Genomic DNA, 14738 nt, shown 5'->3' on the forward strand with positions numbered 1-14738 from the left:
CATGCTTAGAGTTTGTTTTATAATCATAAGTTTAACTAAGTAAACCATTCAACGAATAGTAAGAAGAAAAAAACCCTGTTCCCCAACAGTAGAGAGAAGGGCTATAAATAATATTCAAATCTCAAAATGTCAATTTTGCTCATATACATTACATTTTTATACTCTATTAGTTACCACAAATCAGGGAAGACATCTAATATTTTTTTTCTTTTTGGGAGTGGCTTATTTCACTAAGTATCGTGGTTTCCAGTCACATCCATTTAGTAGCCAAAGACAGGATTTCATTCTTTTATACACTGAATAGTATTCCATAATGTACATACACCACATTTTCCTTATGTAGTCCATGGGCTGATGGACATTTGGATTGATTCCATATCTTAGCTATTGTGAATTGAGCTGCAATAAACATGGGGGTACAGATAGCTCTTTTATATGCTGATTTCATTTCATTTGCATAAATTCCCAGGAGTGGGGTGGCTGGATCATATGGTATATCTATTTTCAGCATTCTGAGGAATCTCTATTCTGGCTATCACAATGGCTCTACTAGTTTACATTCCCACCAACAGCAGTTTATGGTATACTTTTCCACAAGCTCAGTACCATTTGTTTATTTTTTTATTTCTGTATGATGTCATTCTAATTGGGGTGAGATGAAACCTTGTTATGGTTTTGATTTGCATTTCCCCGATAGCTAGTGATTCTGAGCATTTTTTCATGAGTCTGTTGGCCATTTGAATTTTATCCTTTGAAAAATACCTGTTCAAGTCCTTTGCTCATGCATTAACTGTATTGTTTGTTATTGTTGAGTTTCTTGAGTTCTTTACTGATTCTGGATATTAAACCTTTATCGGTTGGATGTTACAAAGATTTTCTCCCATTCTGTCAGTTGCCTCTTCACTTTGTTGAGTGTTTCCTTTGCAGTGTGGAGGCATCTTAGCTTGATATAATCTCATTTGTCTATTTTTGCTTTGATTTCCTATGTTTCTGCGGTCTTTTCCAAGAACTCTTTGCCTAGGCCAATGTCTTGTAGGGTTTCTCCATTATTCTCATCTTGTAATTTGATGGTATGAGGCAATAGATTTCTATCCTTGATCCATCTTGAGTTGACTTTTGTATAAGGTGTGAGGTGGAGTTCTTATTTCATACTTCTGCTTGTGGAGAATCAATTTTCCCAGCACCATTTGTTGAAGAGACTATTTATTCTCTAGGAACTGATTTTAGCTCCACTGTCAAAGATCGGTTGGTTGTAGATGCAATGATTGATTTCTGAGGTTTCTATTCTGTTCCATTGGTTTCCATGTCTATTTTTGTGGCAGTATCAGGCTGTTTTGATTATAACTGCCCTGTAGTATATCTTGAAATCTGGTACTGTGATGTCTCCATCTTTGTTTTTGTTGTTTAAGATTACTTTAGATATTCAGAATCTCTTTTGTTTCCATATGAATTTTGGCATCATTTCTCATAGATTTGAGACTAATGGTATTTTGATTTGGGACCACACTGAATCTGTAAATTGCTTTGGGTAGTATGGACATTTTGATGCTATTGATTCTTCAAATCCATGAACATGAAAGATTCTTCCATTTTTTGTGTCTTCTTTAATTTCTTTCTTTAATGTTTTGTAATTTTAATTATAGAGATATTTTTGATTCTTATTCTGATACTCATACAGAGGAGCATTCCCTGAATTTTTGCTGCAGATTATGGCAATCTGCAGGAGTGAGTCACGGCACTGGCCCCTATAACAATGTTTCTTCATTGGATGTTTGAAAGGATTACCTACAGTATGGTAAAGCAACTAGATTTATGCCCAAAATACAGAAGTGTTGAGTAATATCAGTTATCCCCTTGACGTCCTCCTATAGCTTCACTTTGATCTTCAAATTCTCTATAGCTGTCAGATTACCTGAAAACAAGCACAACAATTGTCCCTTAGATCTCCTTTGTGTAGAATCCAAGCAATCCTAGCACTATCATAATTTTTTATTATGATTGCTTGAACTCAACCTTTGTGAAAACAGTCATTTTAAAAATAACATGTGGGCACTAATAAGATTTTGATATCATTTATATTGAAATTTCACTTTAGCAGAAATGGATATCCTTTTTCTCATTTATGCAAGACTACCCATTATGTGACAATATTTGCAGACACTCATTTTTTCTCTATTGATTTCAGACACTAACCTGGTATAAATGAATGCTTCCTCCAAGTCCATGAAAAATGACAAATTTTTGATCTTTCATATTATTGCCACTCTTATTGAAAGAATCTTATTCAAGAATGTGGAAAATTTTCATCCATGTCTATACCTCAGAAAGCATTGACACCATTAGTCTGGTTTCCTTTTTTGAAAATATGGGTTGTATTCACTTTGAAATTGCTGGGAAAGATAAAACAGAAATGTTCCACATTGGGTTTTCTAGTGTATTTGGTAAGAGAGAGGAATTTTAACGGAAGTGCTGAGAATCAGCAGTTTGAGCCAGATATCTTGTGTGTCACCACAGGTAATTAATGATCTATGGTCAGTTCCTATATGACTTGATGATGTCACTATATCACTGGCTTCTGTAAATTATGTTCTCATTTCAGGTCAGTAGCATATTTTATGAATATTCATGTAAAACATACAAAAATATATGACATAAACTTTTGGAACATTCTAGAGCTAATCATATATAGAGAAAAATATTATAAAAGAACTGTGGGACAGGTGTCTGGCCTAGCAGTTAAGAGGTCTGTGTCCCACATAATGTGCCTGGCCTTGACTCCCATTCTGGCTCCTGCTTACGTAGACCTTAGGAGGCAACAGCAATGGCTCAAGCAATTGGGTTCCTTTCACTCATCTGGGAGACCTGAATTGGGTTCCCCAGCGTCTCCTAGGGCTATTGCAGGCAGCAGGTAGAAGCTCTAGCTCTTACTTCTCCTTTCTTCTGCTCAGATTAAAAAAAAGACACAAATAAAAAACAAAGCCATAATGAAACACGAGGGAAGCAAGACCTTTTATGTGGCCCTTTAATAGTTCCAAATGGTAACTGTAATCAAAATAGTTTCTAAAGGAAGAGCCTATATTGTATCCTCCCTTGCATTTGAAATTTAAAATCTGGATTTTCCTTCATACTATATTGTTTCATTGGCCTACTCACATCTTTTACCTTCTAAATAAGATCCCATAGATATTCAAGCAAGCATCTGCCAGTTACTATGCCAAGCATATGCTTGTTACCTAATTGTGAGTGCTCCGTAGTCTACTTCCATTCACTTTATTCTTTGCACTGGTAAAAGAATGACCTTTCTCTTTATACTACATGCCACTGGGAAAATTAGTGTCCATACACACAAAAAAAGACACCGTCTCTGGATGCAGGCTTGCAACCTTGCCATTACATCATTTCAAATATAAGTTCTACCCTTCTTGGAAGACCATTCCAGGAGAGGGCTCCAGCTTTCTTCAACACCCTATGGAGGAAAAATCACAGGGAGCTTTTTTAAAAAATATTTTATGCCGGCGCCGTGGCTCAATAGGCTAATCCTCCACCTTGCGGCGCCGGCACACCGGGTTCTAGTCCAGGTCGGGGCGCCGGATTCTGTCCCGGTTGCCCCTCTTCCAGGCCAGCTCTCTGCTATGGCCAGGGAGTGCAGTGGAGGATGGCCCAGGTGCTTGGGCCCTGCACCCCATGGGAGACCAGGAAAAGCACCTGGCTCCTGGCTCCTGCCATCGGATCAGTGCGGTGCGCCGGCTGCAGCGGCGGCCATTGGAGGGTGAACCAACAGCAAAGGAAGACCTTTCTCTCTGTCTCTCTCTCTCACTGTCCACTCTGCCTGTCAAAAATAAATAAATAAATAAAATAAAAAAATAAAAAAAATAAAAAATATTTTATTTATTTATTTGAGAGGTAGAGTTACTACAGACAGTGAGAGGGAGAGAAAGAGAGAAAGGTCTTCCTTCCATTGTTTCACTCCCCAAATGGCTGCAATGCCTGGAGCTGCACCAATCTGAAGCCAGGAGCCAGGTGCTTCTTCCTGGTCTCCCATGAGGGTGCAGGACCCAAGGACTTGGGCCATCTTCTACTGCTTTCCAAAGCCATGGCAGAGAGCTGGATCAGAAGAGGAGCAGCTGGGGCCGGCGCCGCGGCTCACTAGGCTAATCCTCCGCCTAGCGGCACCGGCACACCGGGTTCTAGTCCCGGTCGGGGCGCCGGATTCTGTCCTGGTTGCCCCTCTTCCAGGCCAGCTCTCTGCTATGGCCCGGGAGTGCAGTGGAGGATGGCCCAGGTGCTTGGGCCCTGCACCCCATGGGAGACCAGGAAAAGCACCTGGCTCCTGGCTCCTGCCATCGGATCAGCGCGGTGCGCTGGCCGCAGTGCACCGGCCGCGGCGGCCATTGGAGGGTGAACCAACAGCAAAGGAAGACCTTTCTCTTTGTCTCTCTCTCTCTCACTGTCCACTCTGCCTGTCAAAAAAAAAAATAATAATAAATAAATAAATAAATAAAATAAAAAAAATAAAAAGAAGAGGAGCAGCTGGGACTAAAGCAGCCCATATTGGATGCCAGTACTGCAGGCGGAGGATTAACCCACCGTGCTACAGTGCCGGCCCTGTCAGGGAGATTTTTTAAAAACAAACTTTCAACATAACATTTAAAAGGTAGAATTTCCCCTCAGCATGGTTACACAGGGATGTATGTATCTAAACATTTATTTGGTTGCACTAGAGTCCAGGTCAACTTATGGATCTGCCTTTCACTAGCTACATATGCACATTTTAGTACATTTGTTGGCTCTTTGCTTCTTCCCTAGAATGCTCCCCATGCTAGTTATTCCAAATCATCTGTACACTCCATAGAGCCTCAATACAACTATTTCCCTCAATTTTGAGACTCTTATTATTTCCTTTTCTGATTTTTGGAAATAATGTGTCCTTAAACAAAATGAAAATGGCAAAATAAAATAGAATAAGGATAAAATTTAATTCCTAATTACTAATTTCATTACCTAGAAATTCTCTTTTGGCTACTATTAATATTTTGCATATTTCCCTTCAGTCTTTATTCTGACACACAATATGCACTATGCATACCCGTACATATTGTACTGTATTATTGTACTGTATTGTATATAGTCTCTCATCTTGTTTTTTCCACTTAATGTTTAAGAATTCCATGTTAGGAAATATCCTTTAAAACATTATTTTTCATAGTTCTAAATTCCTACATTATAAGAATTTGCTATAATGTGTCTATGTGTAAATGAGGTAATACTGTGATAATCATCCTTATATATGTTTTCATGGGTGAATATTATTATTTTTCCTTGAGATACAGTTCTGGAACCTAAATTACTGATCAAGAAGCATACCATTTGGGTTGGGCACTATGGTACTGGGGGTTAAAATGTCACTTGGGATGCCTGAATCTCATATTGGAGTGCTGGTTAGCATTCTGGCTACTCTGCTTCCAATCCAGCTCCCCATAAAGAACCTGGGAAGCAGTTGATGATGAATCAAATATCTGAGTTACTGCCACCCACGTGGGAGACCCAGGTGGAATTCTTTGTTCCTGAGTTTGGCCTGGCCTACTCCAAGTTATTGAGTCATTTGGAGAGTGAACTAGTAGATGGAGGATTCTCTCTCTCTCTCTCTCTGTCACTCCAGCTCTCAAGTCAATTTTAAAATACATGTTATACCTATATTACATATAGATATAAAATTTAGGGCAGACATGTTGCTTAGTGGTTAAGTTGCCCACATCTCACAGTGGACCTGGTTTAGTTCCCAACTCTGGGTTCTGATTCTAGCTTTCTGCTCATGCAGGTTCTGAGGCAGCAGTGATGGCTCCAGTGGTTGGGTTCCTGCCAACCTGCGTTGAGTTCCTGGTTTTGGCTCAGCCCATTTTGGGCATTTGGGGAATAAACTGTCAATGGGAATTCTCTTTTACTATTTCTCTCTCTCTCAAAAAAAAGTTTGGGGGCCATTGTTGTGGTACACTAGCAGGTAAAACCACCACCGGTGATGCCAGCATCCTGTAATGGGTGCTGGTTTGAGTCCCAGCTCCTCCACTTCCTATCCAGCTCCTTGCTAACACTCCTAGGAAAGCAGTGGAAGATGGCCTAAGTATTTGGGTTCCTGTACTCACAAGGGAGACCAGGATGAATCTCCTGGCTTCTGGCTTCAGCCATGCCCAACCCTGGCCATTGTGGCCATTTAGGGAGAGAACTAGTGGATGGAAGATCTCTCTCTCTCTCTCTCTCTCTCTGTGTGTGTGTGTGTGTGTCTCCCTCTCTCTAAACTCTTCCTTTCACATAAATAAACATTTTTTAAATATTTATTTATTTTTATTTGAAAGGCAGAGTTATAGAAAGATATAGAGATGATAGAGATAGAGATAGAGAGAGAGAGAGAGAGAGAGAGAATGTCTTCTATCCACTGGTTCACTCCCCAGATGGCCACAATGACTGGAGTTGGGCTGACCTGAAGCCAAGAGCCAGGAGCTTCTTCTGGGTCTCCAATGTGGGAGCAGAGGCCCAAGGACTTGGGCCATCTTCCACTGTTTTCCCAGGCCATAGACAGAGAGCTGGATCATAGGTGGAGCAGCTGGCGCCCATATGGGATGCCAGCACTGCAGGCAGTGGCTTTACCCACTATGCCACAGCACTGACCCCAGTAAATATTTTTTAAAAGTTTAAAAATATCAACTTTAAAGCTCTTTTTATTTATTTATTAATTTTTTTAATTTTTGACAGGCAGAGTGGACAGTAAGAGAGAGAGGCAGAGAGAAAGGTCTTCCTTTTGCTGTTGGTTCACCCTCCAATGGCCTGCGCACCGAGCTGATCTGATGGCAGGAGCCAGGTACTTATCCTGGTCTCCCATGGGGTGCAGGGCCCAAGGACTTGGGCCATCCTCCACTGCACTCCCTGGCCACAGCAGAGAGCTGGTCTGGAAGAGGGGCAACCGGGACAGAATCCGGCGCCCTGACCGGGACTAGAACCCGGTGTGCCAGCGCCGCAAGGCGGAGGATTAGCCCAGTGAGCTGCGGCGCGGGCCACTTTAAAGCTCTTAATGTGTATTGGCAAATTTCCATCCATCTATGCCTATTTATAAGAGTACCTGCTTCACTTTGCTCTCACCAACGCTGGATGCTGTAACAAATAGATAAACAAAACCACTTTGTCATTTACATTTTTCCAAAAATAGGGACTTATATTAATTTGCATTTCTTGAATTGAGTCAGTTAAATATTTTACATGTACTTTAGCTCAATTTTATTTCTTCCCACAAAAATTACATTCTCCCCTTGCGCATTTTTATATAGTTGTACTGCTTTGAAAGAAATCGTCACAAAATAAAGATCTTGATGTTGTACCAAAAAAACAAAAAACCACTTGAAATTTTTGGAACTAGCCGTCATGTTGTGACCAGCCATCCTAGTGTGCTTCGGACAGGGTGGGGTTCCCAGGCCATGGGACTTTTAGTGCCAGAAAGAGGAAAGTTGGGAAAGTAGTGTTGGATTAGTCACCCTGAGGAAACTTTCCAGATTAAAGGAGACTAAATGCAACTTCAGGTAAATGCAAGATGTAATCCTGCAGCAGGGAACAAAAATTCATTATCACTGTAATACACAGAGATAACTAATGAAACATATATGTCTGCAGATTCAAAAATAGTACTGTATAAATATTAATTTCCTGGGGCTGGCATGGTACAGTGGATTATGCCATCACTTTCCACAGTGGCACCCCATATGGGAGTGCCAGTCCTAGGTCTTTTTGCTGTATTTCCAATCCAACCTCCTGCTGATGTGCTTGGGAAGGCAGAAAATGGTCCAAATACTCGATCCCTGACACCCATGTAGGAGACTTGTGTGGAATTCCTGGCTTCAGCCATTTGGGGAGTGAAACATGGGTGACAAATGATCCTATTCTCTGTTCTCCCTCTCTCTGTGTGCTCTGCCTTTCAAATAAATAAACAATATATAAAAATTAATATCCTGATACTAATACTTGAACTGTGGCTATGGAAGAGAAACTTCTTCATTTTTTAAGAAATACACGTGGAAGGGATATATTGAAAGGATATAATGTTGGCAATTTGCTCTCAAACAATTGGGGGAGAGAAAGAGGGAAAATATGATGAGGTCAACATGGTAAAATGTTAATGTTTGCTGAATATAGGGGTAAAAACATGGAAATTCTTCCTACTATGCTTCTCAACTTTTTATAAGTTTGAAATTATTTCAACATAAGGATTTTATAAAAACATAGTAACTGTCCATCATACACTATATTTTTATTTTATTTATTTTTTTATTTTGACAGGTAGAGAGTTAGACAGTGAGAGAGAGTGACAGAGAGAAAGGTCTTCCCTCCATTGGTTCACCACCCAAATGGCCGCTACATGCTTCCTCCTGGTCTTCCACGTGGGCGCAGGGCCCAAGCACCTGGGCCATCCTCCACTGCCTTCCCAGGCCACAGCAGAGAGCTGGACTGGAAGAGGAGCAACAGGGACTAGAACTCAGCGCCCATATGGTATGCCGGCGCCGCAGGTGGAGGATTAACCTAGAGAGCCACGGGGCCGGCCCCCATCATACACTTTAAGTATTTCCAATTTGTCATTTGTCTCTTCATTTTATCTTTCATTCAACTGTGTTGTGTACAACTTTTATTTGTTTCTTTATTTTACCATTTGGAAATTTAAAACTGTACTTCTTTACGGTTTGCCTTTCTGAGAGCTTGTCCATCTTTGAGAGCAGGCTTGAGTCTGTCTGACAACTTTTGTCTCTGCTTCTTGGCACAGTGTCTGGAACCTGTTGTTTTTCCATACACGTTTGATAATTACAGTAGCAAATACGAATGATCTAGGTTTTTTGTTTGTTTGTTTTGTTTTGCCCTTCCCCTTAAGGCTGTTTCAGCACTATTTGTAGAATAGGTCTTTCTTTGCACAGAGTTTTGAAATGCCATCCTCATCATCAACTAAATCTTCTGTCCTCATAAAGATCTGTGTCAGAGCTTTGTGCTCTGTTCTATTTCAGTGGACCGAAGCCTTTTTCTTTTGAAAACAAGGAAGGATGGAGAGACCGAGGGAGAGAAGGGAAGGGGTTATTGAGAGCATGGACTTCATCCACAACCAGTTTAAATCATGATTGCCAGTTTTGTTATCTTGGGCAATTAACCATTTTCTGCCTTAATTTTCTTATCTGTATAATGAAGATAATAAGTAGTATCTACTTAATAGGCTTATTAAGAGCATAAAGACAGTTTACCTATATAAACATATACATATGTATGTAAGTAACAGAAAATTTTGATACATAATAAGCATTATGAAGTATTTACTATTTTGTTCCTTGAACTCCTGTACTATTATTTAATAATACTATTTGCTTCCTGTTTTATCGCCTTTAGTCCTGCCACATTTCTGCCGCTCAATTTTTGTGACCCAAGTTTACATCCTTGCCCTTTGTTTTCTGCTTCAATAGCCTCTTATTTGAAAAAGACTTCATTGCCAAGGCTTCAAATACCACTTTACGCAGACAATGAAGAAACCTAAAGCTCTAGTTCTGGCCTTTTACCTGAACTCTAGCATCTACTTCTAACAACTCTGGATGGTTCCAGCAGAGTGACTGACAAGATCTCAAACATAGTATGTCCCCATTTGAATTCTTTGTCTTCCCCTTTGATGTTCGCCAATATCCCAAATTCTTTTTCATTCAGGTTTGCAATTTTATCTATGTCTCCTCTGTTATCAATTTAATCAGATGTCATATCTTCTTGACTCATTTTAATGATTCTCTTATCTTGCTTTCCTAAAAATTTTCCACCACGGTTCAAAATACTAACACATTTGACAGGTACACCTAATTTATCCTCTTTCAGTCTTGGCATCTGATGCTGACTAATCTTAAAATGGGAATTTGGAACATAAGCATGTACCACTTTGAAAGTCTTTAATTAGTTGCCTATTGCCTACAGGAGTAATCTTTTGTAGAATGTGAACTCCAAGAAGAGAATGTTCTTGCCCAAAATAAATAATACATTGCCTGAATACAATCATGAGACTACATCACACAAATCCCAATGGCAGGGTCCTTGGGAAAATGATTTCCTGCTTGTGCCCTTCAGAAGTTTCACAAGGTTATGAAATATAGGAGACAAATTGCTACAGATAGGAGGAGACTAAGGAGACAACAATTTATTTAGTCACTCTGTTAATTAATTAACTAAACACAGTGAGGGATCCTGGCCCAGGCAAAGGACCTTCATGGAAATATTGACAAAATTTTAATAAGATGTATAGATTATTCATATTGTATAGTATTAGCTGCCTGGATTAGATCATTGTTATTTGGTTGTATAAGATGGTAACATTAAGAGAAGCCAGGGGAAGGATATACAGGAAGTTTATACTACTTTTACAATTTTTTATATTTCAAACTGAAAAGTTGGAAAATTTTTGAGGAAGGAGAAAGATGAACTAAATTATGTATTCTTGGAGTAAAAACATTGCCGAGCTCGAGAGTCACACCAATCATTTCCAATCATCAGTAATGGTCACTGGCCCTTCATAGATCCTGCCTGAGTGATGTGAGATCCTTTTTGCCTCGTGGGGAAGGGTCATTTCATTGGCGGTGCGTGGCACAAAGAACAGGCAAGAAAATCCTCAAGGAAATGATACTCAGTGATAGACAGCAGTTATTCATCCGACAGACATGGCAGGTAGGTGCTGAACATACGTCAATAAGCAAGAAGATAACTGACCTCTTGGTGTTTCTGGTCTTATTGATAAAAAATTAAATCGGAACTCTTTAAGTTTTGTTTTGTTGTGCTTTTTTGCAAAAAATCAGAAGGTGGGCTTCTTGGTATGGTAAGGCAGGAGTTGGAGTGGAGGTGGGAATGGGGATTTGCCTCGAAAACGAAATTCACTACCAGAATTGGAGAAGGTGCTCCAGGGGTAAGGTTGCAGTAGTATGATAGCTTGTTCTCAACGCGCATAACGGTGGTTTGGTGCGTCGTGAATGCATGCTTGTAAGAGGGGAAAGGGCAGAAGGCAAAAAGGTGGGTCACAGGAGAACATCCGTAGACGTGGACAGTGGTAAGGCGAAGACGCTAAAGAGTGAAGAGGAGGCAAGGTAGAAAGTAGAGCCCTCCTTAAGTGAATGACACGACTTGGGCCTCGGGCTGAGCTGCAAGGTAAGTGAGAGGATTTATTGGAGCCGGCTGAAGGACCCCACGAAGCTAACATGATATAAGAAGGTGTAGGTGACAGGCTAGAGAAAACAACTGGGGGTGGGAGACACGCAAGAGGAGCCCCGCGGACTGGGAGACACGCAAGAGGAGCCCCGCGGACTGGAAACCCCTGGGAAGGGCGCTGCGAAGAAGGAAGGCTGCGAGTCACCTAGAAGCGGGAAGGGGGAGGCCCGCGGAGGGTGACCGGGCGGCGGCGTGCGCACCCAGGATGCAGCCAGCCCCGTCCAAGGCTGCGCGCCGGGCAGACGGGGGCACGGGCCGGCGCTGGGTGGCGGAAGGTTGCGGGGCGAAGTGGGGGAGGTGTACACTGTGTGTTTGGTGATGTCATTGCGAGTCAGGGAGCGGTGAAATTTAACACCGGCAGGGTTTGCCGGGCTCCTCTTCTTCCTGACGAAGCAGCCGGCGGCAGTCCACGCCGAGCGCCTGCCGTTGCCACCGGCCCCTCGCACCGACTTGATTTCTGAAGTGGGTGTGTGTGCTTGTTTGACAAACGTCCGAGCGCGGGCAGTTTCCAAGGACTTCCTCCCCACCCCCTCATCTCCTTCCCTCCCCCACCCCTTTCTCCTCCCAGGCCCAAAGCAGAGGACTCCACTGGAGTCACAGAGTCGCCTTTGAACCGCAAGTGAACTCGAGGGCTGCAGTCGCAGCCGAGCTCCCGCGGCCGCCGGCGCCCCGCTGCCTCCTCGCGCGACACAACCCCAGGCTCCTCTCCTGCCGAGCCAGGGTGCCCAAAGTCTATCTGTCCTTCCCTTCGGGTGCTGTTTCCCACCCCAGCCTCATCTCCTCCCCTGCTTTTATTAATTTTTTCCTGTTGCAAGTTTGGAGCCTGATTTTCATGTGACTTTCTCCCCCCCCCCTTTTTTTTCATGGACAGTACCTGCACCCTTAGCAGTTCGGAGCTGGCTTCTGTTTTCCGTTAGCGCTTTGCTGCACGGACAAATGCATACAAATGCATTTAGGCGCCCACAGGACAAGGCGTGGAAAGGTCTTCTCCCCCACGGCAAAAACGTAAGTAGCCCACCCGCCCGGGCAGGGCTTAGATCAACCCCTCTGTCCAACCCCGCGATCCGCCAAGCCAGTTGGTGGCCCCGTTGCTTGGCACTTTTTGGTGCTGGGAGCGGGCAAGCAGCCGTGGCATCCTCTCCCCTGTCTTTTTAATTTGTAAAGTACCGTGTTTGAAAGGAAGCGCCGAGCCAACGGGTCTCCAGGGTTTGTGCTAACGCGATCCTGCGGCTCGGGAGCAAAGCCTGCTGGCACGCGCCCCACCGTCCCGGCCGGGCTCCCGCAGCTGCGGAGCTGCGCTGCGCTGCGCTGTGCTGCGCCGCCGCCCGCGCGCCGGCTCCCAGCGCCTCGCGCCCGCCTCCCCCTCCTTCCGCAGGGCCCTGGCAGACGTCCGACCTCGCCGCCGCGTTCCTCGGGGCTTCCAGCCCAGCTACTGCTAGAAACGCTAGCGGCCCTCGGGCCCGGCGGGGCCGGGGAGACGCGGAGCCGGGAGAAGGGGTACGGCGGCAGCGCTGGCCCTGCTCGGGGCGCAGAGGCAGGCGCCCCTTGTTGGGGGGCGGGCGAGCGTGCAGCCCCGGTGGAGCGGAGGCTGCGCCCGGACCGCCGCCTGCCTGAGGGCAAGTGGCTCACTGACAGGGCCGAGCGCGTGGGCAGATGCGGAGGCGGGGCTGGGTGTCCCGGGGAGGTTTGGGCGGACCCCGAAAGAACACCCCCAGCCCTTTGGGCGTCGGACGCGCGCCCACCCACCCCCTTCCAGGGGTGCTTGGCCTAGGCTGTTGGCTCTGCCCGCCCCCCTTCTCCCCGCGGAAAAGGTCTGTGGGATTAGGAGGGGCGGCCGCGGTAGGTTTTGTGCGGGGAGGTGGGAGGGGCCGGGGCAGAAGCGGCGGCAACGTGTGGCGGTGTTTGTGTGAACATGTGCTCCGCAGCCGCGTGCGAGCTCGCTGCCCCTCTCCGCCTCTCCGCGGCCCCGCGAGACGGCGCGCGCGGCTCGAAGCCCTCGAAGCCCCGCGTGCGCGAGGCGTCGGGCTGGGGCAGGTCGCGCGCGGTGCCCAACAGCGGGTTCCCACCACTTTCCTCCTCAAAATGCGCTCGTGCGGACCGTCAGGGCGGGCGGGACGGAGCCGATCCTGCAGGACTGGCCGTGTTTCCCTCCCCTCCTCTCCCCTGCCCCCCAACACCTACCCCTGGCGTGTGAGGAGACAGAGCCCCCCGGAGAGGCGGTGTGAGGCCCTGGGCCCGCTTGAGGCCGGCCCGCCCGGAGCCAGGCCCCGCAGCCTGTGAGCGCGGCCCTCCCTGGCCCTCCCTGCCGCCCCTGCCTCGCGGCGAGGCCCACGTGCTAACCTTCCCGGCCGCCGCTGTGCCCGACCGCGTGGCGCTTAAAGCAGATCCTCTGCTCCTGGCCCCTGTCTTGTCTGGTTTACACTTCCCTTCCAGACGCTCCCAGAAAAGGCCCTGCATAAATTCTTGGGCAGTTTGGGGTTTGTAAATTGGGTCCAGATGATTGGGGGGAGGGTGGCAGAGAAACCAAAAGGAACGGATTACACCGGAGGAACTTGTGAGAAGAATTACACCACGTGGATGGGACGGGAAGTCTTGTGCGGAGACGTGGGGTGGAGGGAAGCCGCTGGTCTTCCCTGACGTCTTGTGGGGGGCTCGGGCCCGCTCTCTTTCTCAGGTGGCCCCTCCGCTGCAGGATGGGCTGTCGAGAGAATTAAGGGTAATTCTTAATCATGCAGATCACAGAGCCTCGCAGCTGCAGCCACATGCATGCAAAGTGAGGAGAAGGTAGTTAACCACTGGGCTCAGGAATTGTTTCTAGGGACGGAAAATTTCTTTTCTTTTTTCATGAAGAATCTGGAATTTTTCAGTTTGAAACAAATGACAACCACCCTTGGGGAGGGAAGGAGAGAGGACTGGGGAGAAGACTCCGATTAGCTGATGATAATGTCAGACCACTGAATTAAGCCTCCGAGTCCCTAATGAAACCCCTGAGGGTTTAATTTTCCACCATCCTTTTGTGGGAACGTTTTGTAAGAGCAGGAGCAGCTTTTTAAAATCACAGTTCTGATTAGTCACCGAAAAACATTTGTTTCAAGACTGTTCTTTAAGACATTTTTTTTCCCATAGGGTTACTTTTAGATGGGTTGCCTAATGTGAATTTGTGGAGTTACTAAGATGAAACTAAAAGTCAGGGTTAAATCCATCAATTTAACATAGTATCAAAGTGTCCAGCAGATTATTGTGGTAATTAAAAGATTTCTACTAACAGCAACCAAAACAAAGTTTTGAATATAAAGATTTATTTCCTTAGCTGGCATGAAATCCCATTTTCTAAAAGTTGTTTAGTTGTCTTTGTGTTCAAATTTTTGGAAAGTAATTTTTAGTGTTGAATATTCCTGCTAACCTGTAAAGTCACAGGAGAAAAGTCAATTTTACTCAGGAGTTAGTCTAGCTGTGCTAATTTCTCGGCCGTACCTTACAATTATGAC

General features: G+C 45.0%; 1 protein-coding gene across 8 annotated transcripts in view; it reads left to right on the plus strand.

Annotated features, from left to right (window-relative positions):
• The first annotated feature begins 11576 nt into the window (after positions 1-11576).
• COL24A1 (collagen type XXIV alpha 1 chain) overlaps positions 11577-14738 on the plus strand; it is a 419676-nt gene continuing 416514 nt past the window's right edge. For 4 of the 8 annotated variants that reach the window (XM_070078137.1, XM_070078144.1, XM_070078142.1 and 1 more), the window contains exons 1-2: positions 11577-11716; positions 12122-12255. In XM_070078137.1, the coding sequence (XP_069934238.1) occupies positions 12197-12255 (59 nt within the window). In that variant the 5' untranslated portion in view covers positions 11577-11716; positions 12122-12196. Of the gene's footprint in view, positions 11717-11840; positions 12003-12121; positions 12256-14738 lie in introns of those variants that run through there. The other 4 variants (XM_070078138.1, XM_070078141.1, XM_070078140.1 and 1 more) reach the window with 3 other exon arrangements.

Source organism: Oryctolagus cuniculus, chromosome 7 (assembly GCF_964237555.1).
Source record: "Oryctolagus cuniculus chromosome 7, mOryCun1.1, whole genome shotgun sequence".
In the NCBI taxonomy this organism is placed as follows: Eukaryota; Metazoa; Chordata; class Mammalia; order Lagomorpha; family Leporidae; genus Oryctolagus; species Oryctolagus cuniculus.